This window comes from Brassica oleracea, chromosome C7 (genome assembly GCF_000695525.1).
Source record: "Brassica oleracea var. oleracea cultivar TO1000 chromosome C7, BOL, whole genome shotgun sequence".
Taxonomy (NCBI): domain Eukaryota; kingdom Viridiplantae; phylum Streptophyta; class Magnoliopsida; order Brassicales; family Brassicaceae; genus Brassica; species Brassica oleracea.
Genome location: NC_027754.1, coordinates 5,482,766 through 5,495,662, shown reverse-complemented (window position 1 = coordinate 5,495,662; position 12,897 = coordinate 5,482,766). Strand labels below are relative to the sequence as shown.

At 39.3% G+C, this 12,897-nt stretch overlaps 3 protein-coding genes across 4 annotated transcripts; 2 read left to right on the top strand and 1 right to left on the bottom strand.

Moving 5' to 3' along the window:
- Positions 1-877: 877 nt before the first annotated feature.
- LOC106302438 (glutathione S-transferase T3-like) lies at positions 878-1,981 on the bottom strand. Its single transcript, XM_013738947.1, has 2 exons — positions 1,169-1,981; positions 878-1,021 (listed from the first exon to the last, which is right to left on the bottom strand). Exons 1-2 carry the CDS (start codon positions 1,979-1,981, stop codon positions 878-880), a joined length of 957 nt encoding a protein of 318 aa, XP_013594401.1.
- Positions 1,982-4,336: 2,355 nt separating this feature from the next.
- On the top strand, positions 4,337-7,861 carry LOC106306672 (nucleolar complex protein 4 homolog). The gene is given in 15 exon segments (XM_013743377.1): positions 4,337-4,556; positions 4,558-4,825; positions 4,904-4,996; positions 5,088-5,152; positions 5,242-5,306; positions 5,391-5,442; positions 5,636-5,736; positions 5,818-5,882; positions 5,977-6,078; positions 6,148-6,206; positions 6,299-6,473; positions 6,555-6,912; positions 7,126-7,183; positions 7,285-7,390; positions 7,504-7,861. Coding segments are annotated over 15 exon segments (1,809 nt in total). The 5' UTR covers positions 4,337-4,437; the 3' UTR covers positions 7,627-7,861.
- LOC106306671 (glutamate receptor 3.1) lies at positions 7,572-12,652 on the top strand. 2 transcript variants are annotated; one of them, XM_013743376.1, is made up of 6 exons: positions 7,572-7,673; positions 8,912-9,112; positions 9,430-11,047; positions 11,522-11,553; positions 11,631-12,025; positions 12,105-12,652. In XM_013743376.1, exons 2-6 carry the CDS (start codon positions 8,974-8,976, stop codon positions 12,537-12,539), a joined length of 2,619 nt encoding a protein of 872 aa, XP_013598830.1. In that variant the 5' UTR covers positions 7,572-7,673; positions 8,912-8,973; the 3' UTR covers positions 12,540-12,652. The 2 variants fall into 2 exon arrangements, with proteins under 2 accessions (XP_013598830.1, XP_013598829.1); XM_013743375.1 differs by lacking the exon at positions 7,572-7,673 and having other exon boundaries at positions 8,501-9,112.
- Positions 12,653-12,897: the final 245 nt, after the last annotated feature.

Genomic DNA, 12,897 nt, shown 5'->3' with positions numbered 1-12,897 from the left:
AATTAATTATTCCTTCCACAAAATGCTCCAAACAAGACCGAGCTGTAGTTTCACCGAGCCGGAGGTATTCGTCGACCGTATCAGCCGCACTACCGTATGCCAAGAGACGAATGGCTGCTGAACACTTTTGGAGTGGTGAGAGACTAAGCCTTCCAAGACTATCTTTCTTTTGGCGAAAGAAGTGAACTTCGTTGGAGAGTCGGTCAACAATGTGCATGAACAATGGCTTGTTCATTCTAAAACGTCGTCGGAATAGATTTTGAGGATATGTAGGAGTGTTACAGAAATAATCTTTCCATAACCGTAAATCGCCTTCTTCACGATTTCTTTCGATATAGACGCGTTTCTTCCTTTTTTTCCTCTCTTCTTCTTGATTAACATAATCAATGGTAAAATTCTCGAAAGTTTGATCGAAATATTGATCGAAAGTTTGATCAAAATATTCATCACAAGTATCATCATCTGATCCCTCAAAAGGGTTATGAGAACCAGATGCCATTGACTTGTATGAAACGTAAAATTTTATGTAGAAATTTTGTGTTTTAAAAAGGTGAAAAAAATAAAGAGAAGGAGATAAGATGAGAGTAGTTATAAAAAAGACTTGTGATCACAATTATATAGGATCACCAAGAGGCAGTGATCAATATTGTTTACGGGAGCTTGAGAAGTGAAGAAGACAACTAGAGAAGGGAAGAAGAGATGATGAGATAACAAAGAGAAAGTGATGACAATTATATAGAGAAGGTGACTTATAAAATTTAGTGACATACATCCTTGTAATTACTACAATCCCGTGACTACTACAATACAAAAATCAAACGTAAAAACACACTCCCGTGACTACTACAAGACAGACCCTACTACAAGTCAGACCCTACTACAAGAGTGTAAAACACACTCCTGTGACTACTAGAAGACAGAGGCGATGCAAGACAGACCCTACTACAAGAGGGTAAAACACACTCCCGTGACTCCACTCATTCACTTCCCGTGACTCCACTCCACATCCTGTGACTGACTCCTGTAAAACCAAGACAAGAACATTAAGCATTTATATAAGCCATAAGAACATTAAGCATTTATATAAACAACTTAGATTTAGACTAATAAGACTTAGACTAAATAGATTTGAACTAAATTACAACACTATCTTCACCTAATTAGAGACCAACTCATTGATGAGTTTCTGTTTCAAGGTTTCTTCATACTCATCAAGCGGCTCAACTTTTGCAAGTAGCCTATCAAGGAGCTTCATCTTCGACAGCCTTTCCTTGATAGCCATATCCTCCTTGATGCTCCACATACCCACAAACTCAGACAACCTTTCCTCTGCCTTTCTCTTCTTACAATTGGCCTTAGCTGACTTAACACCCGGGGGACGATCAGTCATGGATTCAGAGGCGTGAGAGGTTGCTGATTGTGCGCTGTCGTCGAGCTTCCTCTTTTTACAGCCACTCTCCGTTTTAGAAGTTGACAGGTCACACCATTTCTGATCGTTTCGAAGCTCCTTCCACGCATGTTCTAGAGTGAACTTCTTGTTGTGATTGTTGAAGAAGATCTCATTTTGCCCGCTGGTTCTCTCTCTGCTTGCAGCTTCGAACGCGCCACAGAACTTCCCTACAAGATCATTGATCTTGTGCCAACGTTGCTTGCAGTGACCGGCCTCCCTTCTTTCACTAACTGCAATCTTTGGTGATGCTGCGAAGTACGCGGCAATTCTCTGCCAAAAAGCTCCGGATCGTTGCTCGTTCCCTACCACCGGATCTTTACTTGTGTTTAACCAAGAGGATATGAGCACTTGATCGTCTGTAGGCGTCCAGGTTCTTCTTTCTTTACGCTCTACAGGAATCTCACCAAAGTGAGGAACCTGTGATGAAGAAACACGGACACTATCTTCCCCTAAACCAAACACAACGTCTTGTTGACTATTGAGAAGGTCAACAAAATTTGATGTCTGTGTTTTATATGGATCATAATCCATACCGAGGAAAAGGCAAGAAGAAGAATGAATCGAAAGAAAGACAAAAAACTTTAGAAGAGGAAGATGTATTTAATAGATGGAAGAGAAGAGGTGACAGAAGAGAGATGGATTAAAGGAAGCCAAAATAGAGAGATAGATTAAAGGAACGCATTCATCATAACCCACAACCAATTTGAGTTGACCTTTAGCTAACTCATTAACTTTTTTTTTAAATAAACTTATCCTATCTAACCATATCAGATGCACAATCAATTAACATAGCTACTTTATTAACTCACAATCAATTTATTTCTAAACCGGCTCAGTTTCACAATCAATTCAGACCATCAACATCTAGAAGATCGAATGTAGAAGTTGTACCTGTATTGTAGTTGTAGTGCTCTCCTTTGAACAAGCTTCATGTGACTTGAACCGTCCATATAAAGAGACCTTCACATCTCTCTTGATCCGTTCATCTCACAAGAAAATACAAGAGACAAAATCAGCACATGAAAGATTCAGACGCGAGCAAGATTATCACTATAGATTCAAGCATTTCCCTCTAATCTAATCAGATCACCATCAAAAGCATAAAGGTTTACACTAGACATTGGCAGAGAACAAGCATCAAGCTTTACCGCAGATATAAAAGATAAAACATCACTCAACTCAACATCTAAACTAATCTGATCAGTATCAAAATGATCGAACTCTACCAAGGACATACCAGAGATAACATCACCCAACTAAGCACCTCATCGGAACTAATCTGATCACTATCAAAAGGCATCAAGCTTCATCTCAGACATGACACATAAAACATTTGTTAACTCAACATCTAAAAGGCCTAAAGCTTTACCGTGAGATTTGATTTCCTCGAGGAGACCTACGGGCCGGAGAGGAGAGCGAGAGAGTCACAGAGTCACGGCGTCGCCGAGGAGAATAAGAGAGAGGCGGAGTCGTCGAGGGGACAGAGAGAGACTCGGAGTTGTCGAGGAGAGAGACGGAGACGGCGATTCCACCGAGACAGACGCCGGATGATTGCCTCGAAGAGATCTCACCGATCGAATCGTCGAGGAGAAGCCATGGTCCACGAGAGATCATCGATGGAAGACGGAGTCGTCGAGGAGTCACGGGAGAAGAGAGAAACGAACCGCTTCGAGAGAGAGAAAGAAACGCGAGGTTTTGACACGCGTCCCACAAGATACGTATGCTATGTCCCTAAAACAAGGGACGTCCCTTGTTTAATTAGGTAATTTTTTTTTTAATTAAATCAAAAAATACTAAAAACGGGGGTTAAGATCCCCGGTTAATGCTGCTCTTACTGAGAGAAGGCTCTCTTAATTCCATTTATCAAAACAATATTAAAAACATGAATTAAAATTCCAAAAACTCTCAATCTCTTCTCTCTCGTTACTTTTCTCACATAAACTTTAGAATTCATTTTCCAGACCTTAACGTTCAACAAGCGTCTGAGGATGCTCGTGTTTGGAATAAGCTTAATAAGGATCAGGGGAGAGATGACGTTGGGAATGATCTGCTAGAAGAGAACAAAAAATGGAAACCTCCTATCTCTGGTTTTGCGAAATCCAACATCCACTCAACTTGGAAAAATGCGAAGCTTTATAGTGGAGGTGTATTTGTTATCAGAGACTTTACATGTAATGTTCTTCTACATCACGCTAGGATGAACTTACTTATCACCGAGCAAGTTAACAACGGAGCTTCGATGTTTATAATGGGCTCTTCAAAGTATGAAGGATCTGGGTTATCAAAAGGTGGTCATTGGGTATGACCTTCACGATCTAATGAATGCCGTGAAGAAACCATGAATAGGAGGTTTGTGTTCACAATTCGGTGCAGTGGTGTTCGAAATTGAGTCGTCATCATCAAATCGCATCGCACAAAAATTACAAAGAGTGTTCTTAAAGATGGTCAGATAAATTTTATTTTTCGCTCGTAAATTTTTATTTTAAGGTTGAACGTTTAAATGTTTCTCTTGTTGTATCAAACTTACTACTTCCTATTTGGATATAACCATTGGAGACGTTAAAAAAATATAGATTTTTGGATATCTATTTGAGTTATGTTTTCGGGGTTTTTCAAATTTAAATTTATTCGTGTTCGGTTTTCTAGTATTTTTTTTTTTGTCTGGTTAATTATGCTATTACAAATTATAAGAAATATTACATACACGATATTACAGCCGACAATTTTACCTGTCTTTAGAAGATTTACGCCAGACTGCATCATCCTGAGTAGCCCTATGAAATCTGACGGTATTCTTTGCGCCTTGCCCAGAAGATCTCTCATTACGGGCCCATAATATAGTTCTCTGTTTCGTAAAGTGCTCAACACGCCGTCGTATTATTTTCAACTACAACATCATCGTTAGGTTTTTCTTGTGCCTCTCTCTCTCTCTCTCTGCTAAACCCTCCCTTGTCCTCTGTCTCTGCTACGAACCAGAGAGCTCAACAATGGCGTCGATTCTCGCAAAGAACCAGAAGAAGAAACAGAACTACACCTTGAAAGAGCTCAAGTCACTAGGCAGCGACCTACTCTCATCTCGAGCTCACATCAACAACCTCCCTCTCCTTCTCTCCTTCATCTCCGCCGCAGTTCGTGGTGGAAGCCCTCCTCTCACTCCAGTCCTTCTTCACTCCTCTTCTCTCCCAGCTTCCCTCGACTTCTTCTTCTTCAACGAAACGACCTCGTTCCGAAGAAGACGACGATGATACTTCAAACAAGAAGACAGATGAAGACCCTGAAGTCATATTCAAAGCTTGGCTAAGATCGAAGTTTGACGAGTTCGTGAAGCTTCTACTCGATGTTCTTGTCTCTCAACAGTCAGAAGACACTCTAAAGGTAACTCTCCTGTCTTCTCTCTGTTTTTGCATCGTCGTTTCATGTAGCCTTAACGATGATGATGATGTTTGTTTTTAGGATATAGTTTTGGGCACATTAATGGAGTTTGTAAAGCTTCTGAATGCGGGAAGGTTTCACTCTTCCATCTTCCACAGAATACTTAATGCTATTGTAAGTTTATTTTATGAAAATATTCTGTTCTTTGGCTCATTCATTATTTTGCAGTGCTTTGATACTAGCTTTTACTATTGTCTCTCTGTAGATTCACTCTGCAGTTGATATTGACGTGTTCTTGGATATGCTTACCTCAAAGTACTTCAATATGTTGTTTGATAACCTTTTTGTTTTACATGTATTCATGTTATTGTTTGTATGCTCATTTGGGATTTGACTCTGAATATCGATTTGTGCTACAGCTATTTTACATAAATCAGCATGGAGAAGTTTGTGAAAACACTTGAAGCATCATCAGTTGTGTCTGGTGCGCTTGTTTGTCCTTTCTTTATTGACAACAAATTTCTTTCAGTTTTATGTGTATCTCTGATGTGGTTTTGGCCTTTTGTAGCTGATAGAACCGTGATAGAACATAGTGAGACTGAGAATGAATCAAAAGACAGGTTAGTCTCAGTAAAATTTCAATTCTTTCGTTGTACAGCTTGTATTTGCTGCTCGTTTCTTCCAGACTGTTCGAGTGTGACTATTACTATGCTGTTTTTTTTTTTTTTTTTTTTTTTTTTTTTTTGTTTTTTTTTTTTTTTTTTTTTTGTTATTGTGTTGGTGATTATTTGGAACTTTTTTTTTGAATTGTAGCCTCGAATTCTCTATTCGCAAGATCTATCAAGTTTTATCTCGAATTCCACCACCTCAGAAACAAGCTGAAAAGTCCGACCACGAGATGTGGAGTGTTTCAGGTGACTGTTTCACTTGAAATTTTGGTTTAAAGGACGCCATCTCTTTTAAGATTTACTAATAAAGGTCATGTGTATTATCAGATGAAAGTAGTAGTAGTGAGAAACCGAAAGATAAGAAGAAAAAGAATAAAGATCAAGACAGCAGTGTGAGTTTCCATTTGCTAAAACGTACTGTATCCGTGAATAGTTTTGCTTCCTACGATGCAATTGCTCACTTTTGCTTCTTATTTTATTGTGTAGCTTCTATCTCCGACTACAATTGCCAAGCGGATGAAGCTGAAGTTCACAAAAGCATGGATCTCATTTCTCAGACTGCCACTTCCCCTTGACGTTTACAAGGAGGTTAGCTGCTTTACTTTCACAACTAACCCTTTCTTTGGAATTTGGTTAACTTAACAATATGATGATCAGGTTCTTGCTAGTATTCACCAGACAGTCATTCCCCATCTGTCTAATCCTGCAATGTTATGGTGAGCATATATACCAAAGCTTTTATCGTGTTGTATATTTGTTTCCTTTGATAATCGCTTATATATCTTTTACAATACTTGTTAACTTGCAGCGACTTCCTAAAAAAGTCATATGATATCGGGGGAGTTGTCAGTGTGATGGCTCTAAGCAGCCTTTTCATCCTCATGACGGAACACGGTTTGGAATATCCCAACTTTTATGAAAAGCTCTATGCGTTACTGGTCCCTTCGGTCTTTGTGGCTAAGCACCGAGCAAGATTTCTTCAGGTATTTCGAATCCAAGTGATCAATGAATTACTAATTTATAATCCGTCATCGTTCCCTCTATATCTGAAACGCTTTCTGCAGCTTCTTGATGCTTGCCTTAGGTCATCATTGCTTCCAGCATATTTGGCAGCTTCATTCGCAAAGAAACTAAGCAGATTGTCACTTTCTGTTCCTCCTTCGGGATCGTTGGTCATTACGGCTCTAATCTACAATCAACCATCTTGTGCATCAGGTATAGCCTTCGTGAGTGCTTGAAAATGCAACAAAAATCATGTTTATAAAAGCATGGTAATTTTTGTGCAGGAAACAGTTGAAACCGCCAACGAAGCCAATTCAGAGGCTGACGAACCCAATGAGTGCCGACCAAAGACCAACAAAAATCTTGGTATTGACTATTTCAACAACCAGGAAAGCGATCTCAAGAAAACTGGTGCCATGAGTAAGTATTTTGACTTTCCCAGTGATGTAGAAGCATATCCAACAGAGTAATATCTATGCTGCTGTGTATTTCTAGATTTGTACTTTCTTATTGGTGGCACTGTATTTCTCTAGATTCATGCAAAAAATGAAGTTCTGATAGCGAGGGTGTTGTTTTGCTTCCTTGTGAGACAACTTCACAAGAGAACTGATGATATTCATTACTTGTTAACAGGGAGTTCCCTTTGGGAGATTGACACTTTGCGTCACCATTACTGCCCACCAGTCTCAAGGTATATTTCACTCCACCAGACCATAATATCCAAAAAGAATGAAGTTCTTTTGTTTCATACATTTTGTAATCTCCTTGATATCTCTCTGTTTTCTTGTGTAGGTGTGTTTCATCGCTGGAAACTGATCTAACCGTCAGAGCGAAAACCACCGAAATGAAAATAGAAGATTTCAGCTCTGGTTCATATGCCACCATCTTCGGAGACGAGGTAATGTAGCTTTATGGCTCTTATGCATCAACTCCTTGTTGTAATTAGTGGTGCGAAACCAAGTACCATTAGACAAACTAACTGTGGGGACATACTATATTTAAAAATGGCAGATTCGGAGAAGGGTAAAACAAGTTCCATTAGCCTTCTACAAAGCGGTTCCAACATCTCTGTTTGAGGATTCAGATTTTCCAGGGTGGACATTCACCATTCCTCAAGAGGAGGGAAAATGCTGAGTGATTTCTAAAGAGTAGCCAACTCATGAGCTAAAAAAACACTGCAGGTATTAGAAGATTTGTGATACCAAGTTTTGTAGTTTGGATCGTTCAGATATAGTTTTTTGTTTTTTTGGTTTTGATACTGAATGTGTTTTTAGGCGTACACCCACACAATAGACCATACATTTGTCTCTGGTCGATTTGTCACTCGTGGAATACTTTTAAGTTCACTAATCGCAGTGCGTTGATGATATTGCTCTGTGGTCCAATTTTAGTGGATATTCCATACAAACATTGCATTTGTGGTGGTCTCGTCCTAATAAAATTCTTATCCTTCATCATTTCATTCTTTTCATCGTGCATTGGTTTGTTCAATTAGGTACTCACAACACCCATTTTGTATCATGAGGTTTCACAGTGCTGCTTATAGTTATCTCCTTTTAATATGAGATCATCATGCCAACTAAAAAAAAGCCTAGTATACTATTATCTACCGATAGATAATCAAATAAAAATATTTTGTATTAAGAAGAAAAATAAAATAAATAACATTTTCTTAATCATCTACTCTTAAGTTCTTCTACTCCATCTTCAGGTGTTTTCGGATTTGGAAAAGAAAGTGGTCCACTTTCACAATTTCAGTGTTTTGTCACTTTCTTTATTCCAAAATGGAGATCTTCGTTTCGGTGACCACTTGTTGTTGTTGGCCATGTCATTTCCCACGTTTTATCCTGAAGCTGTGCCTCCTCCATAGATTCTGTTTGTTAGTAATAAAAAAATTTCAAATCCCACTAAGAAAAGTTTGTTCCTTTCTCAAATCTCCAACTATTTATATTCACTTTTTTATTGAACAAGCCTCTTTAACTTTCTTCTTCTTCTTCTTCTTCTTCTTCTTATTTTCCCCCTTTCTTGTCATTTTCTTTTATCTTGCTTGTTCCTCATGTCTTAACCTATAACTCTATTATCCCTTTTCAGCCATTATTATTCTTAGCTTTTATTTTTCAACGCCCTCATGATATCTTTCTTTTTATTTGTTTATTTAAAGCATTATTTAGTTTTGGGGTTTGGCATCATCTCTGCCTCTAACTCATCTCCACCGTCTTAACCTCTCGTGACACTTTTTCAGTTCCCTTTCTCACTGTTCAAACTGAAACCTACTTGCTTTGCTTCTGTCCCTCTGAAAAACTTGTTTGGGGTTTAGCTCAAGTTCTCGTTTTTTGTTGATCAGTATTAAAGAACCAAGCAATGAATTGTGTTCTGTTGGGCTTCATAGTTCTTGGTGCTTTTCTTGGTTTACTTTCAGAGGGAGCTTCTACGTCTAGGCCTCGTGTTATTAAAGTAGGTGCTATATTCGGTTTAAACACCATGTACGGCCAAACTGCAAGTCTTGCTTTCAAAGCTGCTGAGGAAGATGTCAACTCTGATCTTAGCTTCCTCGGTGGATCAAAGCTCCGTATTATGATCAGTGATGCTCAACGCAGTGGTTTCCTCAGCATCATGGGAGGTTAGAACTGAAAAAGCTCAAAATCTTGTTTTCACTGTATCCATATTGTCAGGATAAATAGACCAAGTCCACTTATATATATCCAAGTCTCACATCGAATATTAGACCAAAAAAATCCAATATATATATGTTCGAATTCCACTTAGACAAATTTGTGAGAGCTTAGGTTCAAAACGAACAATATCATAGTAAGCTAGGGTTGGAACATATTTGGCTTTAGTAGAGCCTCGGCCCAGAAGGGCATCTGGTCCATCACATCACATATTTGCTTGATTGCTTCTGGTAAACTTACTTCAGTTATCCTATTGTTGTTGCAGCATTGCAGTTCATGGAGACTGATGTAGTGGCTATAATTGGTCCACAGACATCAATAATGGCTCATGTCCTGTCTCATCTTGCTAACGAGCTTACTGTTCCTATGTTGTCATTCACGGCTCTTGACCCTACCCTCTCTCCACTCCAGTTCCCTTTCTTTGTCCAAACAGCACCTAACGATCTGTTCCTGATGCGGGCCATTGCTGAGATGATCACATACTACGGCTGGTCAGACGTAGTGGCGTTATATAACGATGATGACAACAGCAGAAACGGTGTTACCGCGTTAGGCGATGAGCTTGAAGAGAGGCGTTGTAAGATTTCTTACAAGGCGGTGCTTCCACTGGACGTTGTGATTACTAGTCCAGCTGAGATCATAGAGGAGCTGACTAAGATCCGAGGAATGGAGTCTCGGATAATCGTTGTGAACACTTTCCCAAATACAGGGAAAATGATCTTTGAAGAAGCAGAGAGACTTGGGATGATGGAGAAAGGCTATGTTTGGATAGCTACAACTTGGCTGTCTTCTCTAGTGGACTCAGATTTGCCTCTGGATCTTAAATCTCTCAATGGAGTTCTAACGCTGCGTCTTCACACTCCTGATTCAAGAAAGAAAAGAGACTTTGTGGCACGGTGGAAGAAGAACAAGACTATTGGGTTGAATGTCTATGGTTTGTATGCTTATGATACTGTCTGGATCATTGCACAAGCTGTGAAGTCATTTCTGGAAGCTGGAGGTAATCTAACCTTCTCTCATGATGCAAAGTTAAGCAACCTCAAAGGCGAAGCGTTGAATCTAAGTGCCTTGAGCAGATTTGATGAAGGACCACAACTTCTTGATTACATTATGCGTACAAAGATGTCTGGTCTAACAGGTCCGGTTCAGTTTCATCGAGACAGGTCAATGGCACAGCCTTCATATGATATTATCAATGTGGTCGATGGCGGTTTTCGCCAAATAGGTTACTGGTCTAACCATTCTGGTCTTTCTACTGTGCCACCTGAATCATTTTATAACAAACCATCTAACCGTTCTAGCTCAAACCAGCATCTGAACTCTGTAACTTGGCCTGGAGGGACATCGGTTACGCCTCGTGGATGGGTTTTTCCTAACAACGGGAAGCTGTTGAGGATCGGTGTTCCGAATAGAGCAAGCTTCAAGGACTTTGTGTCAAGAGTCAACGGAAGCAGCAACCACAAAGTGCAAGGGTATTGCATTGATGTGTTTGAAGCTGCGGTGAAACTGCTTTCTTATCCGGTTCCTCACGAGTTCATCTTCTTTGGAGACGGTCTCCAGAATCCAAACTACAATGATCTTGTCAACAAGGTCGCCAATGGAGTTGACTTCGATGCTGCTGTAGGAGATATAGCCATTGTCACAAAACGAACAAGGATTGTGGATTATACTCAGCCTTACATTGAGTCAGGACTTGTCGTGGTTGCTCCTGTCACAGCACTTAATGAAAATCCTTGGGCCTTCTTACGCCCTTTCACTCCTCCTATGTGGGCTGTAACAGCTTCTTTTTTCATGGTCGTTGGAGCTGTGATATGGATTCTTGAACACCGAACAAACGATGAGTTTCGAGGTCCTCCAAGGAGACAAATCATTACCATTCTCTGGTTAGTACACATGAGCCATCTTAACTGTCTACATCATGGTTCTAAAAATCGGTCTAGTCCCGGCAAATCAGTCCTAGTTGAAACAATTTTGATGAAGTTCAATTTATATTATTCAAATCCTTTTAAACCATTTTAAGTCGATTTAAACTATTTAAATTAGTTTAAATCAATTTAAATTAGTATCTATTAAATGAAATAATAATGTTAGTACAAATCCACAAATTTGTATGTTTTTTTGTTTTGTATATCTAATTTTAGTAATTCATCAAAATAATTTATAATTAAAACCAAAAAACTAGAATATATTATATAAATGTAAAATATATATAAAGTAAATCAATAATTTGTTAACGCTTGGTCTCACCCCTAGTAAATCAATAATTTGTTAACCAATCTTCTATTGTGAACATTGGTTTGCATCAATGGAAGATTGCTATAGCTAATGCAAGCTTTCAATCTTTTATTACAATGCAGGTTCACATTCTCGACCATGTTTTTCTCTCACAGTAAGTCTCAAAACTCCCTTCAAGCTTACTTACTGTGTGAAGTTTTCCTAACGTCTTTTATGAAATCAAACTATCAGGAGAGAATACAACGAGCACTCTTGGTCGCATGGTGCTGCTGATATGGCTTTTTGTGGTTCTAATCATCACATCAAGCTACACTGCGAGTCTGACATCGATGCTTACAGTGCAACAGCTAAATTCACCTATAAAAGGAGTAGATACACTCATCAGCAGCAGTGGACGTATTGGCTTCCAGGTTGGTTCATTTGCTGAAAACTACATGATTGATGAGCTCAACATCGCCAGATCAAGACTTGTGGCTCTCGGCTCTCCTCAAGAATACGCTACTGCGCTTCAGAATGGTACTGTTTCTGCCATTGTGGATGAACGTCCTTATGTTGATCTCTTCCTCTCGGATTACTGCAAGTTCGCCATCAGAGGTCAAGAGTTCACCAGATGTGGTTGGGGATTTGTGAGTCCATCTTCTGACGTTCTTCTTTCTTTACTGTGCATGTTTGAACATAATCTGATCTTGCTTCTCTGTTTAAAAGGCATTCCCAAGAGACTCTCCTTTAGCAGTGGACATGTCAACAGCAATTCTTGGTCTATCTGAAACTGGGGAGCTTCAGAGGATCCATGACAGATGGCTTTCCAAATCTAACTGCAGCAGCCCGCACGGGTCTCAGTCAGGTGACTCCGAACAGCTCAACGTGCATAGCTTCTGGGGGATGTTCCTTGTCTGTGGTATCGCTTGTCTTGTAGCTCTCTTTATCCACTTTGTCAAGGTAGTCCGCAACTTCATCAAACACAAGCCAGAAGAAGAAGAAAAGGATATACCTTCACCAGAGAGTTCTCGTTTGAAAAAGCTGCAGACTTTTCTAGCTTATATTGACGAAAAGGAAGAGGAATCCAAGAGAAGGTTTAAGCGCAAACGAAGCAGTCTTTCTATGAATGCAAATAGTAGTATCTCATCTAGACAAGTATGAAATAAACATAAGGTGTTCTTTGTTCATCTGTACATTTTAACACACCTCATTTGTAAGCAAAATTGGATTTTGTCATAGATGCAGATTTGGATAAAGAATAATACATTTACCAATCATCCAAGCTAAAGCATAAACTTTTAACTTCACAACTACTTGTAAGTTGCAAGACAGAAGTGGAATACAAGCTTTTCCGGTTCGGTTTAGAGGTGTTGTGGCTAAACTCAAACATTGATTCAGTGGTCAGGTGGGAATGGAAAATGAGGGGATATAATTCTGATCTCACTCCACTAATCAGCTTTACTGGTTTCATTACTTGTAAGTTGAATTTCAACAAGTTTTGTTGTTGTTGGTAATCTAT